Below are 21,233 nucleotides of genomic sequence, written 5' to 3' on the forward strand. Positions count from 1 at the left end.
TATAAATACGTTTTTGGTCGGGAAGGAAAACGGATTAAAAACATACTTACACGTTTTTGTGATTGAATGAGTTAATAGAAAAGATCAGGAACACATTGATTTTCAGAACTAGTTTTACCAACCACCTCTTAGACGTGGATCCGAGTCAGCCAATTATATTATTTCCGGTCCGGCTCTTGCCAATCACGTTGCAGATTCTGGAAAATGGCAAAAAAAAGAGAAATTTTGTAACTCAGCCAAGTCACATGTAACATCTTTAGAGTTGTGAACGTACCAGCAGCAGCTCGAACAATCCATCCGTCAGGATCTTCACCAATCTTATGTAAACATTTACGAACATTTCATTGTTATCAAATAATCGTCTCATTTAATTGAGTGCAGCAGGTGCGATTACATCAGTGTACATACAGCAACATCATTTCATTTATTTATTTTTTTCTAATCCTTTATCGTAAAATCCTAAAAATAAAAATACTGAGAATTTTTGGAGCACCTTTGAACAGGTAATAAATACATTCATAAGAATAAAAAACAGCTCAAACACGGTTTTTCAAAATGGAAACGTCCCCCCCACAAAAAACGATGACGACTGAACAAAATGTCTCCTTCCATCCATCGGTCGTCGGGATTAAGAAATCTGGTTGTTCAACTGTCCCGGGTACTTCTCGAACCTTCTCTCTGCCTCCTCGCTGAAGGCGTCGCCTGTGGGGAGGTTTTTGCGGGTTTGAACAACACACCATCCAAAAAAAAAAAAGAGTGCTACTTTTTATGGGGGGGGGCTTACCAACGTGGCAGTTGTGGAACCAGATCCGATGGCCGTCGTACTTGCAGTTGCACTTCATGGCGTTGTTGGTGAAGTCGCTCTCAGCTACTTCCAAGTTAGGGTTGATGACCACCTGAGTGGACCAGGAAGTTAAAAATAAAAATAATAAAAAAAAAAAAAAAGGTTATGTTAAATGACTACGTGAGTGGACGAGGAAAAACAAACAAAAATGCTTCCTCGTCGTTTACCATTTAAAAAAAATAAAAAATTCTCAAGAATCTATGCCCCAAACTGAACAGGAAGTCAGCCATTTTGTATTTATTTTGGGCGTATTTTGTCAGTATTGCGCCCTGCAATGTTGGAATTTTATTTTACCTTAACTAGTTTTACTAATTAACATAAAATTGGACATAAATGTCGATTACAACAGGACGCACAAAAAAGTCCCAAGGACCGATGCCCAAAACTGCACAGGAAGTTGGCCATTTTGGTTTGAATCAGACACTTTGGGCAAGTTTTCTCAGGCGCTCCCCGTGTAAAGAAAAAAAAATAAAAAAATTAGCCCCTGACACCACTTTTACCAATCAACACAAAATTCGGCCTACACGTCAAACACAACAGGACGCGCAAAAAAGTCTCAAGGATCTATGCTCAAAACTGTACAGGAAGTCAGACATTTTGGGCAAATTTTCTCAGTCGCTCCCCGTGGAAAAAAAATAATAAAAAATTTGCCCCTGACACCACTTTTACCAATCAACACGAAATTTGGCGTACACGTCGTCACAACAGAACAAATAAAAAAGTCTCAAGGACCTATGCCCCAAACTGCACAGGAAGTCTCCCAAGGGTCCAAATGAGACCCAATTAGTGGCCACTGGCCAGTTATCCCACCGATGTACTCAATTTACCTGCATGATGTAATTTCCGGGTTTGACGTCGGTGATGTCGATCCACTGGCAGTCAATGTCGTGGCGGTACATGTCCCAGCATCCCACCGTGATGCCCTGGTCGCCAAAGTTGGCGCACTCGTAACGCTTGGAAACACCTGCGACGTGTGGCGCCACGTTAGCATTGGATGCTCGCCAGGTAGACACAACTGCTCCTTATATTCATATAGCGCATTTATGGGCATAATATTGCATCAAATTTTACTGTTCTGAAAAGTTTGTGTTGACCTTCCTGGCAGTCCGAGTCCTCTAGACAGAAACTTGCTTTGTGCCCTTCGGCCACTTTGGTTCCGTTGGCGTTGAGGAGATCGTAGTGGGTGAAAATGTCCATGCTGTGGTAATGTCTGAAAAAAACCCCAAAAAAAAAACAGATTCTATAGCTTGAAATACATTTATTTTATTTATTTATTTTTTTTACCCGTGACAAGCGTGCCACACCCACGAGTGGCGCCCCGCCTTGGGCTTGAAATCGGCGCGGCCGATGTTGTGGATCTGCGAAGAGAAGCGCAGCAGGCGGCGGTGACCGTACGGCCAGTTGGCCTTGGCGGCCGACTTGGACAGGCAGTCCTCCTCGGCGGCGCAGTAGAGCATGTGCAGGGGCCGGTCCTCGATGTAGACCGACTGCTGCACCAGCGTCGCGTTCAGGACCAGGTCTGACGCCGCTGCTCGCCAACCAACCACAAAAACACATTCGAAGTTACACTGTTGCAGAAATCAAGCATGGAGCGGTCATATGTTGACAAGTGGACATTTGGGGGCAAGTGGTGCAGTGCCCCACCAGATCACAAAGACTATAAATATTAAAAACGGACTAAAGTCAAATTTATGTCACCAAACTTTCAGCGTCAGAAACTCCAAAATCCACAAAAAGTCACAAAAAAGATGTCCCAATGTGACATGAGATTTTCTCAAAACTGCTCAGTGATTGTGCATTTTGGGCAGGTGAGGCAGTGCATCACCAGATCTCAAATATTACACGTACTAAAAATGAATTTGAATTAAGAAAAAAAACAATAATTCTAAAAATAAAAATATGCATAAAATTTGGGGGCAGGTTGGGCAATGCCCCACCAATTCTCACTGATTGTTAATGCCAGATACTTCAAAATACAAGAAAAGTCAAATTTTCAATGAAAAAGTTACCCCAAAATTTGCAGCATTCAACTTAAGATGTCCCAATGTGACGCAAGATTCCAGAATACCTTAAAATAGCTCCGCCATTTTGCACTTTGGGGCAAGTGAGGCAATGCCCCACCAGATCAAGCAGATTGAAAACATGTACTAAAAATAAATTGACAAAAAAAAAAAAAAAAAAAAAAAACAATGCTATCATAATATATTTTTCTAAAAAAAATAATAATAATAATTGCACAAAATTTGAATTGCAAAGTATGTCAGCACACCTCAAAAGAGTGCATTTGGGCACCAAATGGGGCAGTGCCCCACCAAGTCCCACAGATCGTAAACGTCCCAAACTCCGAAGTCCAAGAATAGTCGAATTTGACCACAAGAGATGTCGTCAGCACAGCTCAAAAGGCCAGAGTTTGAACAGTAATACCGTAATAAAAAAAAAATATATATATTTCATGTAAAAGATGTCGCGTTATAAAAAAAAGTTTGTGGCCACTGACTCTCGGAGCAGATGACGCCGGCGGCGAACTTGGCGGCGGCCTTCTGGCAATTGAGCGTCTTGTGTCGCTGGCACTGCGTCAGCGACATCTCGTTGCCGGTGCACTTGACGCCGCTCAGAATCATCTCGGTCACGTTACTGCTGTCCCAGTACCACGTTTCCTTGGAGGGCGGGGCAAACACAGAGTGGCCAGCCAATCAGAGCAGAGAAGACACACACTCAGGAAGTAATAACTCAGGGTGGGCACTTTTGGAATTAAAGGCAATATTAGAATTTTTAAACAGACAGAAATGCCATGTCATGTCATGTAGATGGTCTAAGGAGACCTTTAGATATATATGCAAAATAATAATCATTCATTCTTATTTTTTGTATTATTCATAACGTAATTTGAATTAACTAATCAAGGATTTAAATACATAATTTTAAAAAATAATACACGTGGTAATGTACATGCAGTATACTGTTCGACAAGTTTTACTTTTAAAATAAACACATTATTATTCCACACACTTTACTCAAATTAAATTAACCAAAAATGTTAAACATACATTAGAATTTTTCACTACTTTTTTACATTATTTACAATAAATTATTCAACCAACTATTCAATTCAAGTTATGTTTATATGCAAAATATATTATTATTTACAATAAACTAACCATTTATTGAATCAAGTTTCAAATATTAAATATAAGATATTATTTCACTTTTATTATTTTATTATATAGAGTAAACTAAGCATTTATTTAAGCAAATAACTAAATACATTATTAAATGTAGATGTTTTTTTTATTTTTTTTTAGAAAACCCTTTTGTCATTTGCAATAAATAATTTAATCAATTAGTAATAATTGTAAAAATGTTAAATGTATATAAAAATAAGTTTTTACATTATTTACAATAAATTAAACATATAGGCTAAAATATTCAGGTCAGTAATATTTTATTCTATTACATGTAATAAATAAATGAACCGATTATTCAACATAAATCATTTTAAATTATAATAAGTGTACATGTAAATGTGTTACTCATATTTTTCATTGTACTACTTGGTGAGGATAAGCGGTTGGTAAAATGGCTGGATGGATTAATTTCATGAAATGTTGAAAAAAATAAAATAAAATCACTGGTTGATTATTTAAAAGATAAGCGAAAGGTGTACTTTGCCCATCCCTTGCACTTGACCTCAGCTAGTATACGCAACTCCCAACTCCCACTTTTATTGTGAAGGCCATCGGGCAATCATGTTATTCTGGAAGGTATCCGTGGCACTTACGGTGATGGCGTGCATGGAGTAGCCCAGGCCGAGCTGCCTGCACGCCACCATGGCCTCCCTGGTGCTCCAGCCCGCGCTGCACACCGTACCCCACCTGGAGCCCACCCGAACCTCCACCCGGCCCTCATACGTGCTGCGGCCGCCCACCAGCCGGATCTGCGGACCACACGCCCTGCGGGGAGTCACTCGGGCGTCCTGCCCTTCACTCGCAACTCAGACTTAGTTAGTAATTGCATATGTCCGACCAGTAACTTGAACCTTTTAGAAGATGTGCAAGAGTGACCAATTATGGTTAAAAAAAAAAAAAACTAGAGCTAGTTAGAAATTCTACTTCAAACTCAGATGGCAAAAGTGGAAAATGTGTGCTGTGCGACAGTGTTAGAATGTCAGTGTGGGCTTTTTTTTTTTTTGGCGGGGGTGGGATGAGGTCAGCGCTTGGACCACGGCTTTTCTTTGCGCGCCACAAAGAAAAGTTATTTATAATGTACTGTCACACTTCAAGCTGAAAGTGCAAAGGAAAGAAAACAATGTGAAAAAAAAAAAAACTAGCGCAACTCTAAGGTAGTTTTGCCTCGCACCAAACTATGACATCACCAGGAAACATACGCGCAGTTTCATTTTGAAGGTGACAGTATATTATTATAGGCAGGCGACAAATGATTTGTTAGCAACCTACTTGGTTAGCCTGGTTAGCGTAGCCCAGGCCGAGCTGCCTGCAGGCCACTATGGCCTCCTTGGTGGTCCAGGTCTCGCCACAGATCAGACCCCAGGCTTGCGTGCCGTTGGCGTCCGTGCCCAGGACCTCCACACGGCCCTCGTAGCGGGTGCGCCCCCCTCCGAGTCGGATCTGTGTGGCGGTGGTCGAGCGAGGGTTAGCGCAAAGGTCTGGTGGAATCAGAACCGAAAACCTCTGATCCCACTGGAGCCTTTGTGAGCATTTACATGGCCAAAGTGAGACGCTTCAAGCTGGAAACAGTCCATGTTGAAGCCTCATCACTGCTGTCAAGACTTATTTTACTAACAAATCAAATTTGGCTGTGTAGGACGTACACAACATTGTGGAGCGACCATGTGTTTGGGTCTACTAGAATGTTAAATTTGAGAAACACAACATTGATGTGCGACCACATGTTAGGGGGGTACTAGAATGTAACATTTGACAAACGCAACATTGTGGAGCGACCATGTGTTAGGGTCTACTAGAATGTAAAATTTGACAACATTGTGGAGCGACCTCATGTCAGCACCTACTGGACCTTAATAACACTGACGCACACATCATTGTGGAGTGACCACACACTAGACTCAATGGAAACAAACAGGGACACACACAACATTGTGGAGCACTCACAACATTGTTAAGAGACCACATAACATCTACAGCAACATAAACAGCAACATTGTAGAATGACCACGTCAAGACTCTAATGGAACTTAAACATGGACCGACACAGCATTGTGGAGTGGCCATAGGATAGTGAATTCACACAGCATCGTGGCGCGACCAAGTCAGAGTCAACTCCGCACAATATTTAGAAGCAACCACACATCAGAGTCAACTAAATCTTAAAAACAAGGACGCATACAACACTGTGGAGTGACCACATGTCATTCTACTCCACTACATGAACTCAAATTGTTGATACACACAACAGTGTTGAGCGACAAAAGTTAGTCTACTCCTGACACAACATTGTGGAATGAGCACATGTCAGCGCCTACTAAAACATAAACATGGATTCACACAACATTGTGGAGTAACCACATGTCAGCGTCTCCTAAAATATAAACATGGATTCACACAACATTGTGAAGCGGCCATGTGCCAGAGTCTACTGGAACACAACATTGTGGAGTAACCACGTCCGAGTCTATTGAAACTTGCAGCACAATTGAGCAAACTCAACAAAGAATGTGCATATGGCCATACGCAAAACTGTGGAGTGACCACGTGTACTGCATCAGTGTAAAAGTTTGTCTTGACATCAGTGAGGTGACCATATCAGTTTGTTAGTGTTTTTGTTATCAAATTAGTAGACTAGGCACTAAATTGTCATGACAACGTCGCAGCATGACATCATCACAAAATATCAGTCGCAAACAAGACATGTTCCTGCACAACCAATCAGAAACTCCTCGCACGCGTCTTGTGACAAAACTGGCTGGCCCGAAACAGAGTCGTGCGGATAAAAAGCGAGGCGCGGCTCTGACCGAATTCTCCAGGCCCATGTAGGGAACGTTGCAGCGCACGGCGGCGTCCTCCGTGTGCTGGCAGTCCTCCGACGTGATGTTCTTGAACGGGCAGTTCCATATGGAACGCTCGTGGCCCGAACACTTCACCTCGTTCATGTAGATGGGACCCACTCCTGGAAAAAAGAAAACAAAACAAACAAGCGGAATGTTTGAGGAACATTTACAGGAACTGGGAAAAGACTTTTAACCAGGAAGGTTTATTTGCCGAAGTATGTCAGCATTAAAAAAAAACACTCCAAAGGAAAATTCCAGAGAGAAGTGATGCCTGTGAGTTCAAAGTTGAGGTCCCTGGGGTCGAGTCAAACAACCAAAGTCTGCAAAAGTGTGCGTGTGTGTTGGAGCGTCCCACCTTGGCCCATGCGCCCGCCCGTCATGGCCTCCTTGGCGCTGCCGAAGCCGAGCTCCCTGCACACCACGCTGGCCGATTGCAGGTTCCAGCGGTCGTCGCACACGCTGCCCCACTCGCTGCCCCTCAGCACCTCCACGCGGCCCTCGCCCAGATGGGCCCCACCCTTCAGCCTCACGTTGCTCTGGCGAAATAAAAAATAAATACATACTACGATGCACGCAACATTATGGAGCCATCACACGTCTGAGTCTACACAGGTATCATCGAGGAACGCAATATTGCGAAGCCAGTTTACAGGAATATATACATGGACTCAAGTAACATCGAGGAGGGATAACAACATTGCGGAGCAGCTTAACATTGAGGAACAATCACACACAACATTGTGGAGAGACCACAAGTCAAAGTTTACTTGAACATAAACAAGGAGGTATACAACACGGCAAACTAGAGCACCTACAACACCACGGAGGAACCACAACATTGTGACACGATCAAACACACAACATTGCTGAACAATGAGATTTTGGAACAATAGCAACATTGTGGTGTGACTACACATTTTACTGGAAGAAACACACACACACACACGCACACACACACAAAACAATGTGGAGCAACCATACGTCAGTGACTCCTAGAAAAATTTGTGGACACACACACAACATTGTGGTGTGATCATACACACAAAATTGTGAAGCACCACATGCCAGTGATAACTGAAACTTAAACAGGGATAACACAACATTGCAGAGGAACCACTACATTGTGGAGCGCACCCACACACACACGCACGCACGCACACCCACACACCAGTCTAATTGAGCAAATGCATGAACACACAACACTGTGGAGTGACCACACGTCAAGACTCGGGGAAAAAAAAAAAGAAAGAACACACACAACATTGTGGAGTAGAGGTGGGAATCTTGGGGCACCTCACGATTCGATTGCGATTACGATTCAGAGGCTACGATTCGATTATAAAACGATTATTGATTTCCCCCCAGGCAGCAGAAAAAAAACAATGTATTTTGGTGCTTTTAATGTTTCGTACATTAGTTACAAAAATAGTACAAAAGTCCTCTCAGGCCTAAATAAACTACTATTTCAGTATCAAGTTAACAGTTCAAAACAGTAAATAAAATACTCAAGTCCTCATTCTGTAACAACAGCTTTTAAGTATATTCAGTCTTCAACAGAATAAAACATAGCATTGAGCAAAAATATATTATTTTTATCCACTCAAAAGTGCACTGAGATATAAATGAAAGACAATGTGAACTACTACTTCAATACAAATGCCTAAAAAAAAAAAAAGTGCTTTCCTGCTTTTTAAGTTGTGTAAAGATGAACATGTAAACATTAAAGTTTCTCAGAGGTACAAAAAAAAAAACCTCAAGTGCTTTTCTGCTTTTTAACTTGTGTAAACATGAACGTGTAAACATTAAAGGGATCGTTCGGCTTTTTTAACATGAATCTCAATTTGATCCTCACCTCCCGTGTGTGCGATCAGCACTGACTTCTTTCTGACAGCGTTCGGTGACACGCGTTCATGTTCGACGTTGGACGAGAGGAAAATAGTCCAGCAAGCTGGCTGGGGTCTCGGAAATAAAGCCTTTTTCTTCTAAAAACTATTTGTTTTCAAAAGCGTGATACATTTCCACCACAATACTCTTTTCTGAATAAAGTCAGACGCCATTACCGCCAGCCACTACTTTTCTGTTCGTTCGTTCGTATCACTGCGCGGCGCCCTGTAGAACGCTAACCGACGCACTGCAGCCAGCTAGCTGATACTTCCGCCTGAAGTTGTTTGCCTTTTCGGAGCAGGTCTGATCTGACGAAGAGGTGGGTTGGTCAGCTCAGCCATGCTTGTTGTTGTTTTGAATGTCGAGGCGTGAGTTGTGGATGTGTACTCTCGGTCCGTCCCATTAAGCGTCCCGAAGACCGTGCGCGCTACTGCGTTTCAGTTCCGCGTACTTTCCGCTCCGGTCCACTTTTAGTTTCGGTTCCCTTGGCATATTTATATAATCGGAATTTGGACTTTTGTGAATCGTTCTCGATTGTTCCACGGCCGAATCGTGAATAATCTAAGAATCGGAAATTTTGCACACCTCTATTGTGGAGTGAGCACACATACAATATTGAGGTGTGGCCACATGTCAAAGCTTACCAGAACATAAACATGAAGCCACACAACAGTGTGAAGCGACAACAACATTATGAAATGACCACAACTTTGCAACATGACCATAGCTTTGTGGAACAACCACACTGCAGAGTGTACTGTAAACATAATGGAACAATAATATGGATACACACAACATTGTGGAGCAACCACACGGCGGTCAGACTACCATAACAAAAACATGGATACACACAATATTATGGAGCAACTACTGTATTGTTGAGTTTTCAATTCCAGGGTGTAAACAATTTAAACATGGCTGTGAACAACATTGTGAAGCGACCACAACATTGTGGAGTGATCACGTCAGCCATTATTAGTACATAAACATTAGACTCAAACAACATTGTGGAGCGATCCCATGCCACAGTCGCAGAGCAGGAACTAAAACATGGCGCTGAACAACATTGCGGAGTGTCCACAAACAAGTGCCCCCTTACCGAAGTTTTGGGTTTCATCTTGAGTGAGGCGTGCTGCGGCATGAAGAGCGCTCCCGGCGCGCAGCTGACAACGACGGGGGAGCCGCCGCGGCACGACGCCGTGTTGTTGGGCCCGTTGAACTCCATGGAGCACGCAGCCAGGTGCACCTCCGTGCCCGTGCACGCCACCGAGTGCACGCGGTACACGTTCTTCTGACGTTCCAAGAACAACCTGCGGGGGCGACAAGATGCATTTTGTTTCACTGTGGGACAACTTTTACCATGGGTTTTATTTTTTGTGTGTTTTATTTTTTTTACCATCAATCTTTTTTTATTTTATATATATATATATTCTTTTTTTTTTTTTTACCATGGATCAATTTTTATCATCAATCTTTTTTTTTTTTTTTAATTGTCGGTTTTTACAATTTTAGAATGTTTTTTTTTTATTATTATTATTATTTTTAACCATGAATAAATTTTTACCATTAATCTTTTTTTTTTTTGTAACTGTCGGTTTTTAGAGTTTTACAATGTTTTTTGTTGTTGTTGTTTTTTTGTTTTTTGGAATCATGGATCAATTTTTAACCATGAGTCAATTGTTACCATGAGTCAGGTGTTTTTTTTGTTTGTTTTTTTTTGTTTTAAATGCATTAGCCAATTTTTAACCATGAGCCAAATTTTGAGATGAGTCAGTTCTTAAAATGACTCATTTAACCCCCCCATTGGTCAGTTTTTGCTAGGAGGAGTAAAAATTTAATATATGTATATGCAAATGAGAGACAAAGGAGGACAGAAGAAGAAGAATAAAGTGTCAAATGTGACAACAATCTTCCCAAGCTCAGAAAAAAAAACTGAATTGGGAGTGCGCTTGTTGCCACGGCGACACGGTTAGCGCACACATTACCTTGGGGCGGGGCTGCTCTGTTTAGACTTAGCAAAAGCTTTACTTTTTGCTGCCTGCCTGCAAGGTAAACACGGGTTAGACGGCACAATTCCAGCCCAATAAATTAAAAGCATGAGGAATACATAGTTGAAAAGGAATGTGTCACTTTAAACATGGCAGCTAGCATTATGTGACCATAATAATAATGATTCAGATGGTTTTCCAAAATATTGTTCCAAGGCCGTTGTTTGTTGAAAGTGACACAATCGTTATTTCAAACACTAAAGAATGAAAATGAATGTGACTATATGACAAGGATGCTAAGTGCTAATAGTGAGCAATAATCCACTCATTGAAATAACAAATGCCATAAATGTAAACAAAAGGATGATTTTTGGGTTATCATAAGTAAATTCATGTTTTTACTCAGTTTTTCATTTTTTTTTAAATGTTTTTTTTTTTACCATAACCCAATTTGTCTTTTTCTTTTTCTTTTTTTTTACCATGACCCAATTTTTTTTTAAAATGTTTTAAACCACCAACCAGAATTTTGAGTCATTTTATTATTATTTTTATTTTTCAGTTATTTATTTTATTTATTTACCATAGGTCAATTTTACTATAAGTATTTTTTTAACATGAGCCAATTTATTTATGGGTGAATTTTTACTGTGAACAAATTTGACCATAGGTCAAAAATGTTTTTAAACTATCATTCCGTTTTTACAATGAGAAAAAAAATTGAAGAAAATATATCATATATTTTACCATGGGTCATTTTTTTAACCATGATTTAATTTTTTTCGTTTGTTTTTTGTTTTTTAAACCATGTTTCAGTTTTACCATTGGTCAATTTTTATTATGGCTCAGTTTTACCATGAGTACATTTGAATGAATTATTATTACTATTATAATTGTTTGTTTTTTTGTTTTGTTTCCCCCCCCCCCCCCCCCCCCATAAATCAATTTCACCATGTGTCATTTGTACAATGAGCCAATTGTTTACAACGGTCAATTTTACTATCGCACATTTTTTTTTTTAATAATGGGTGAATTTACAAACCATACAAAACATTAATCGTGTCATCTTTTATGGCATTTTTTGCATACTTATGGACTAAATGAGCTCACAATAATCTACCAGAGAGAATTTGGGAGGGTTCTTCAACAGGACCATTAAAACAATTTCAGCATAGTGAAACGTAAATAGAATTACGTAGTAGATTTTTTTTTCCCCAACTATTGTCCATTTGGCATAAATTTGTCAATTTTGAAATCTGCGTTATCAATTACGATGCTAACAAGTTGTTAATTGTTGAAGAATCCATCACAAGGCATTTCCTGCATGCAAACATCGAATAGCCAAACACTCACACAGAACAGACTTGGAAAAAAAAATGTCATAAAAGTCTTGTCAATCAATCACATCCGTCATCAACATGCCGCACGTGACAAAAGTCTAAATTATAGAGTTGCAAAATGATTCATTCATAATAGTGGAACGTAGTGGAACATAGTGGAAAGTGTTAATAGCTACTCTATGAAGAAAAAACACAATGCGGCCGCACGTTGGACACTGCGGCGGGCTTGTTTTCTCCCCGGCGACAGAGTACCTGGCACCTGCCGACGGGTTAACCTTTGACCTGGAGACCCTCTCGGCGGCGCGCTTTCTCAAACGTCTGCAACCACACGCAGTTCAAGTCACATTTACTATAGCGGCGGGCGGGCGGGCGCTTTCAAACGGTGTGACAGCATGTTTCTTGTTCAGTATGACACTTCTTACAGTTAATTGTGGAAATGCTGATTTATTTATTCTCACTTTTTTGCCATCAAATAACTCCCACATAATAGTTACAATTTACACGGTCAAATTTCAACTAGGGTCAATAAGTCACGCTTTCCGAGGTATTTATCATCTGATTCGGCATTACTTACAGTACTGGCACAATTTAACGTTAAATATCCACTTTCCCCCCCCATTCATTTTCAATGGGACTGACGAACTTCTTCTAAGTCCCACTCTGCTCAGTGACGCACTTGGTTAAAAGTGCAATGTCCAGTAACCATGAGGTCCTGGGTTCGAATCCCACCTCTGACTGTACATTGCAAATATATCCATGGCAATTATGTTTAGTGATATAACTGTATACCAACTGACTATCATATCAGGAAATGCTTTACAACTTCACTGAAATGATTAAATGCGAGTTGACTTTCATCAGATGGCTATTTTTTTTTTTTTTTTTTTTTAATAAATGCGCCATTAGCCATGAATTTGAACAAGGCAAGTTAGCTCAGTCGTTAAAGTAATTTCTTCCCCCATGGAGAAGTTGGATTCAAACCACATTTTGGTTCAAACACCCTCGGACCACATTTTAGTACATTCGATGGTTTGATACCAACTGACTACAGTTTCAGGAAATGGATTCTAATTTCTCTGAAATGATTAAATCCCACCTTAGACTAATTGCAGCTCAAGTTTTCTTCTTATTTATTTATCTTTCACCTTCAATTAAAACTTTTCAAATAATGTATCTTTCAATTCACCTCATAAGCATTCAGCTTTCAGCATTCCTGCGCAATTTCTCCAGAAATTGCACTTAGTCTAGTTAGTCTTACAGTTACTTACAGTACATTGTTATTTTCAGGTTTATTTCTTACAGCGTGCATTTGCTAGTAACGCGTACGTTTCCTGCAGTGGGCCGACGGGGGTCATCGGGGAATCGAGACGCCGACATTCCACAAGCGTAAATTGAGGTCAAACGTAAGTACGCAGATATTCCAAAAATTTCACATTCAGCGCACTTTTTTTTACCTCCGTCAGGCTGCATGAAGGCTTACTCACAAACTCAAGTCAACTCTATTTTTGGCCCACTAACCGTCGGATAGAATCCTCATGAAAGCAAGCGTACATTTAAAGTCGCAATTATCTACCAGGCGTCATTTGACAGCTATAAAATGCATGTCGGATGCTACTTCACTGGCTGCTAGTAGACAAAACACTGACTCGAATGTTGCCACAGCAACCGGGGATTTCCCCACTTTAGCGGTTTGTAATATAATACGGATGTAAAAATCAATCCTTTAACATTAATATGGTAAAAAAAATGTAAAAGTTATCATAAAAAGATTGAAAATTATAATAAAAAGTAAAAGTTGCTTCTTGAAAATGGTTGTTTTTTTTTGTTTTGTTTTGTTTTTTCGAACCTAAACCACAAATGGGTCCATAAACGAGGTCACCACAAGCGCCCGGTGACCAAACAGGATGTACAGTTATCCCAGGCGCGGATGTGGTTGGCTCCCGCCAAGGCTTCACACACCCCTGACAGACGCACATGTACAAACACACACACACACACACACACACGTGCACACTCCTCCTTGAGCTTCTACAAGACGCCTGCCCGACACACACACATTTTTAAATAAAAAGCAGGGGTTTTTTTCCCCCCTCTCAGGCCACCTGTGAGAGACAAATATTCTCATAGAGAGCAAATCTGCGAGTCGACTGCAATTCCCATTATGGATCTGGAGGAAACATTTAGTACAAGCTCGTTTTTGTTTTTTGTTTTTTTGTGCTCTAATTGCGAGTCATGTTGTAATCATTGCCATCTTTGCAGTCGTTGGACAACACACACACAAAAAAAAACCACAAAAAAAAAACCAGAAGGAGCCACGTGACTGGGAGCAACACAAATAGGAAAACACACAATTCATCATTGAATAATGTTGCGTTAGATGGACAATTTATTAGGCACACCGATACATGAGAGCCAATAGAAAATACCTGCCTAATAATGTTTAGATTGCATTGACACTGCCAAGGGACATTTTCAGGATTTTGAAATGTGTTTTGCTTTTATTGGCGATAGAACTAGAATTTAAATTTTCATATTTTTAATATCACAAATCAACAATGTAAATTTCATGATATTGTTACATATCTAGTTTTACTTTTCACAACAGTTTTCAATGATTTTCTTTTTATTTCTCATTAAGTTCATGGATGGAAATATACTAAATCTAAATGAACACATTTAATATAAATTGTTTAATATAATTATATATTTTATAGATGATTAAATATAACACTTATATGTTTTTATATTTTAATATAATTAATTGCATTTTTAACATACCTTTGAATGTTTTACAGAAAAAAGATAATTTAATTCTTAGTTTAAGTATTATTGATTTTTTTTCATATTTTAGTATTTATTATACTATATAGTATATACATTTAAATGATATGTTTTTACTTTTAATAAAACTAAACCTTTTTTAAATAAAGGCACAAAAGTATTGCAACAAATATTTTCATTTTTTTCCCCAATATACTTAATTACATTTTTTTATATCACTTTATGTATTTAAATTCTTATTTTGTTAAGTACTGTTGAGTTTTTTTGTTTTTTTTGTTGTTTTTTTAACACATTTTAACATGTTTAAATAATTAATTTACTTTTAATAAAACTACTCATTTTTTAATGCAACAAAATACTTATATTTTTCAATATACTTAATTGTTCATTTTTATGTCACTTTATGTACTTATATTTAAATTTCATTCCTTTTTTAAGAAGTATTGATTTTTTAAAATATTTTAATATAATTTATTATACAGTACTGTATGTTTAAATAATTAAATAATAGGCTTTTACTTTTACTAAAACTATTCATATTTTTTCAATGGTGCAAAAATAATGCAACAAATATTCTCCTTTTTTAAATATACTATAAATTTTTATATAACTCAATGTACTTTTATTTAATTCTTATTTTAAGAAGTATTGATTATTTTTCATATTTTAATATAATTTATTATACTCACTGTATATGTTTAAATAATTAAATAATATGCTTTTACTTTTAATAAAACTACTCATATTTTTTTTAATAAAGGTACAAAAATAATGTAACATATTTTTCTTTTTTTCAATTTACTTAATTATAATTCTTATATCATATGCTACAATTAAATCCTCTTTTTTTTTTTTTGCCAGTCTATTCATTTTATTAAAAACTCAATTATTTCCACTCATTTCATTGGCCTGCGTGCCTAACAAACAATGTGTCGGTACATCGCTACGGTAACCAGGGGGGTCACTGACCTGTAGAAGTTCTTGTTGACCTTCCTCTCGTGAGGGAATCCCAGCATACCGCAGACCACACGCGTGTTCTTCACCGTCCAGCCGGCAGCGCACACCTGCGCCCAGCCGTCCTTGTACTTAACCTCCAGGACGCCCTCCGTGACCGGCAGACGCTTCTTGGCCGCCGCCACCACCGGGCGCAGGCGCACCTCCTCCAGCTTGTTCTCGTCCACGTGGGCCTGGTTCAAAGTAACAAAAAAATTAAAATGACTATTATACTAAAATTGGGAACGGAAGAGTAACGTGAAAGGTAAAGGACCCACCTCGATGACGTTGGCATCGACGAATCCCGGAATCCTCTCATCTTTGCACACCACGCCGGCGTCCTCGTCGTGCGTGCAGTCGCTGTTGCCCCAGCCGCGAGATTTGCACGCGCCGACGCTTTGCTCGCCGCCGCCGCACTGCACGTTGTCCAGCCAGATCTTACCTTTAACATAATTGCAACAACTGCAGCCACAGATTTGATGGGGCTCCAGACTAACTGCCCCAAAATTGCATTTTTGTATTTTCAGAAAAGAAAGAAAAACAAAATGTAGTAACTTAATAGCTCAATGGGCACTTGTTGCTAGGCAGATTAGATTGGACTTCAGAATAACTGCCCCAAAATGTTCAGAAATTAAAAAAAAAAAACGTGTAGTAAATTAATAGCTCAATGGACACTTGTTGCTAAGCAGATTTAATTGGGCTTCAGAATAACTGCCCCAAAATGTTTTTGGGATTAAAATGAAGTGCATATATTTTGTAGGTTAGCGACAAAGTTTCTAAATAAGATTTTAGCCAGGAGTTTATCAGATTATTTAATTTGGATACATCAGGTTCTTGTTGTCAGGTAGATTTCATGGGGCTCCACAATAAGTGCCCCAAAATAGATTTTTTTCTTTTGCCGTTTTAAAATACTACATACTTTGTTGAACAACAAACGTCCTAAGTGACATTACAGTTTAGCTAACCAGGACAACTGCAAAGATTATTATTTTTCAGCAATAGCACAAAATCCCCAAATATATTTTTTGGGGGCTAAAAATAAAATACTTCCTAATGTAAATAATGTGCCAGAAAGCGAGATTGTATTGGTTAGGGCTGTGCAATTAATCAAAATTTAATTACAATTTTATTATGACACTCCACAATTACATATGAGCATATATATATATATATATATATATATATATATGTGTGTGTGTGTGTGTGTGTGTGTGTGTGTGTGTGTGTGTATTATAAATACTAATTTTGAGTTGTTTAAATGTATTTTTTTTAGTTTTTTCTTGTTTTGTGCCAAAAAAACAAAGTAATTGTCCTAATCGTGACTCAATTATTACCAAATTAATGTTCTTCATAATCGAGCAGCCCTAATTACAGTTGTCACTTGTTGCTATAGGCAGACTTCCCAGAGACAAATCCTACCTTGCCCCTGTCCGTATTTGGCGCTATGCGTCCATCCGGTGGCCTCGACGAATCCCAGCTGCCGACAAAGCACGTTGGCGTTGGAGATGGAGAAGTCGTCGTCGCATATGGTGCCCCACTCGCCCTTGTAGAAGAGCTCCACGCGGCCCTCGTTGTGCTTGCGCGGGAACCCGGCCAGTCGGACTTTCAGCTTCTCCGTCTGGGGCCGGGGGGACGGTGACGAGGACGGAGACGGGCGAAGGGTGGTGGGCGGCGTCGGCGTCTGGGCGAGGCAGCGGAGACAGCACAAGACGAGGAAGAAGAGGAGGGCCAAGTGACGGTGGCCAGTCAACGCCGACATTCTTGCGCCTAGAACATCCAACAGAACAATTCCATTAAATTCAGTCAGTACAGGACACAAACGAACACAGTAGCTACTACCTTGACTTTCGCGTGCCCCAACTTATGAGCTTGTCGAACTACGAGCCGTCTCTCGGCCGCAGTTGAAGATGACTGTACAACAAAGAATGACATTTTATGTACAGAATTTGACCATATCACATAACTTTGTCCTATGAAAGTCTGCGCACAGATTCAGTTTAAGCTAGCATGCTAGTTTAATCGCCATTAACAGGCTAACAAAAGTAGCATTGCCATTGCGATAGTTCTAAAGATGTAAACAATCGTGAAACGTCCGTCAGTAGTCGCACACAAGTACCGCTACAAATTTGAAAAAACAAAAAAAAACAAAAAAAAGAATACCCAGAAGTTGTTTTGTCTGCTAGGTTAAATGCGTCAGTTGGATACTTGTGAAGACGCAGCCATTCCAGTTACGAAAAGACTAGCGTTCTTTGGAAACACGTTCTCAAGACCGAACTTGACGAGTTGACGAGACCGTACTCCGCGTTCTTCATATTGAGAAACAGCCATACAAATTGTTGGCATAATTGTTGAAGTCATTTTGAACTTAGCATCACAATATGGATTGAAAAAAAAACAAAAAAAACAAAAACAAAAAACACTGACGTCCGACAAAAAAAATAATGCTTCAGTTTAGTATGCCAGTAGGCTAATGATATTCAGTATACGGATCATCTTATGTACAACCGTCTTTGTCAATAAATCCACGCATATTATACTGTAAATATATTTTATACTGCCCTCTGGTGGCCAACGTAGGCACACCAGAAGGAACAGCACAATGTCCATTGAATGCAGCAAGCAAAAACTGTTGAATTCTTGACATTCTATTCAATTGTTCTTTTTGCATGTTTTTATAAAGTGCATTACTGTATTCTATGATGCAATTTCCCTACTTTGTTTTTAATATAATACAGATAGTAAGTAGACAGGATTAATCAGCCATTAACTCGCATACAATAAATTGCAATTCACTATTTCCAAAAAATAGTAGCTCATACTTTTGTAACAGTTAATGGAATATACGTCATCGTACCCTACATAAAAGTGCTATTGACGACTTTCTGTGTACCGGGGTGGGATGAGGGCACGGGTGGGGGGTCCGCACAAATCCAGCAGTGTGTTGTGTTTGTACAGAGACCACCAGTCTTACGCTCAAAAACGTGACTGAGACTTTCCCGTATCAGGAGACATTTTAGGGTGGGGAAAAAAAATCTCCATAAAAAAAAAAGAAAATCAATTATAAATAAATAAATAGGCTTTCATCTCCTTTCAAAGACTCCCAAGACTTTTCCCCGCCCCTCCCCATCACACCCGGTGTGCTAAACCAAGCGTTTGTTCGATTGCCGGCATTTGTGCCAGAGGTTGCTGACCTCACTGACTCCACAGAAGGCAGCTGCACGTCTTCTGCTGCTCGAACCAGCAGCAGCCTGACTCAACATCACAGTGGGACAATTTCACACACACGTGTGTGCGCCTGCGTGGACCGTCTGGGTCAGGATGAGAAGTGGGGAATACTTTCCAGAAGCCACAAGGAAACCTCTCTGCACGATTGCTTCATTCGTTTGACGTGTGGCTGAAGAAGTAGCAATGCATCATGGGATATGTTGTCCTCATTAATAGTGTCCCGGGTCAAGTGAATTCAGAGAGTTGGTTCTAAATACACAAAATTGCGAAAAACATAAGCATAGGCTGACAACTAGATAGTATGGGGAACTATCCCAAAAAATGCACCAATTAGAGTGCCTCATTGTTGGTCGCAAGCGCTTGCATGTCACATAGGGAAAAGTAGAACTGATTTTTTGCTTCATTTTGTGTTAAGTCCACCGTGAAAGACAGTGGACTGGGCCTTCAGGTTAGCGTGGCTGTTTTAGAGTCCCTCGTTGCCGCCTGTAAGTGTGTGCTTAGGGGCTTAGTGCTGGTGTGGCCACTTTAGAGCGCCTCGTTGTCGTGCGTGTAAAAGCCAGTGAGATAAGAGTCCAGCCACTGCATCTTGGCTCGAGCCTGTAGTTGTGTGCCGGCCGATGCCTCATTTCGTATACTTGGCCATTTTCATATTCATTCAAATGTTAACAACACTTTTGCTGTATTGTGTTAAAATTATGAAACATTTTCATTTTGTAGAAGTAAATTTTACCTATGGACGCTTCTGAACAGGATATTGTAATGGTCCTCAAAAAATAAATAAATAAATAAATAAATAAATAAATAAATCCTTGACCCATTGAAAAAAAAAAAAGTATTTAAAGTATCAGTATTTTTTATATACATGTATTTACAATAATAAAGTAATGTACTTTTTTGTGTAAATCATCATATTTTGGAGATAAGCAATTGGAAAATAAAGTTAAACTTATTTTATTATATATTACATATTATTATTTTCTGATACTGTATATAATAAAAAATATATAATATATATAAATATTTATTGAATTAATGAATTAATATATTATTTAATAATGTATTGTTATTAAGATTATTATACATTTATATAATTATTAATTTAATAATTTAAAATATATATAAATATAAAAATATATATTAAAAAACAACAACGTATTTTCATATATATATATATATATATAAAATTTATTTATTTATTTTTAAAGACAGCAAACAAGAATTTAGTCTTACTTTTTCACCATGGAAGTCATGAAAAGTTGGAGCTTGCCCGATGGAATTCATATACTGTACTGAGGTCAATTAGTGACAGTTTATAGCCGCTAGCATCTCTTTTCTCTCGGCTTTTTGTAAACACACAAGCCATTCAATCACACTGTACATTCAAAAGGTGCACATAATTTAACTTTTCTTTCAGGTCATGTAAAATTGCATTCTATGATGTTCGTGCTTACCTTATTGATGCAGACTGAGACTCGTCTAACGGTTCCACAGCTTTTGTTTTCTTGGGGGGGGGATAAACGTTCCAGAAAGTAGTGAAAAGTGGGGAGTGAACCCACACGTGACAGTATTTACACTTTTCTCCGTCTAATTGCTGGTGAGGGTATAAAAAAATAAAACATTTGAAAAGCTTGTTGGGGGCACGTCGTCGTCTTCGTCGCGGTGTCTGTAAATTGCCAGCTGTACAGCTTGCTTGGCCAGACACACGAAGAGGAGGAGGAAAAAAAAAGAGGAGGAGGAGGAGGGCTGAGTCTAATTCCTGGGAAGCACACACACGGACTCTTTCACGGTTGTCTGGCGCTTGCATAATATGAAAGAGAAAAAAAAAAAACAAGGTAGCTCAAATTGATCACGTGAGCTTAATGCAGAGGACACTCCATTAGGAACAGCTGCATCATTTAATAAAATATAAAAATTCATTTTTCTTCTTTTCAACTACTCTATACATTAAAAAAAAAAAAAAAGACTGATGAAGCATATTTGCGATTTTAAAGGTCACAATTGTACAGTGTATTTTCCTGTGCAACTTTTTTTTAACACAAAAAGTCACAATATTAAAGAAATATTGTCACTTTTTTGTGAATGACATCGTTCTATTAAAACAAAAAATGAAATCTTTCTGATAAAAAGATGGATTCTCAATAAAAGTGCACTTAAAA

General features: G+C 39.0%; 1 protein-coding gene across 6 annotated transcripts; it reads right to left on the bottom strand.

Annotated features, from left to right (window-relative positions):
- Window positions 1-415: 415 nt before the first annotated feature.
- On the bottom strand, window positions 416-21,191 carry loxl3b (lysyl oxidase-like 3b). 6 transcript variants are annotated; one of them, XM_077537863.1, is made up of 18 exons: window positions 20,529-21,191; window positions 19,044-19,326; window positions 17,692-17,763; window positions 17,272-17,619; window positions 16,131-16,294; window positions 15,829-16,046; window positions 12,331-12,396; window positions 10,739-10,795; window positions 9,853-10,063; window positions 7,225-7,405; window positions 6,834-6,988; window positions 5,299-5,469; window positions 3,342-3,501; window positions 2,129-2,372; window positions 1,939-2,054; window positions 1,672-1,808; window positions 785-896; window positions 416-702 (listed from the first exon to the last, which is right to left on the bottom strand). In XM_077537863.1, the coding sequence occupies exons 4-18, from the start codon at window positions 17,609-17,611 to the stop codon at window positions 629-631; spliced, it is 2,406 nt and encodes an 801-aa protein (XP_077393989.1). In that variant the 5' UTR covers window positions 17,612-17,619; window positions 17,692-17,763; window positions 19,044-19,326; window positions 20,529-21,191; the 3' UTR covers window positions 416-628. The 6 variants fall into 6 exon arrangements, with proteins under 6 accessions (XP_077393989.1, XP_077393988.1, XP_077393991.1 ...); XM_077537862.1 differs by lacking the exon at window positions 19,044-19,326; XM_077537865.1 differs by lacking the exons at window positions 12,331-12,396; window positions 19,044-19,326.
- Between the last annotated feature and the right edge of the window lie 42 nt (window positions 21,192-21,233).

Source organism: Festucalex cinctus, chromosome 12 (assembly GCF_051991245.1).
Source record: "Festucalex cinctus isolate MCC-2025b chromosome 12, RoL_Fcin_1.0, whole genome shotgun sequence".
NCBI classification, from domain to species: Eukaryota; Metazoa; Chordata; class Actinopteri; order Syngnathiformes; family Syngnathidae; genus Festucalex; species Festucalex cinctus.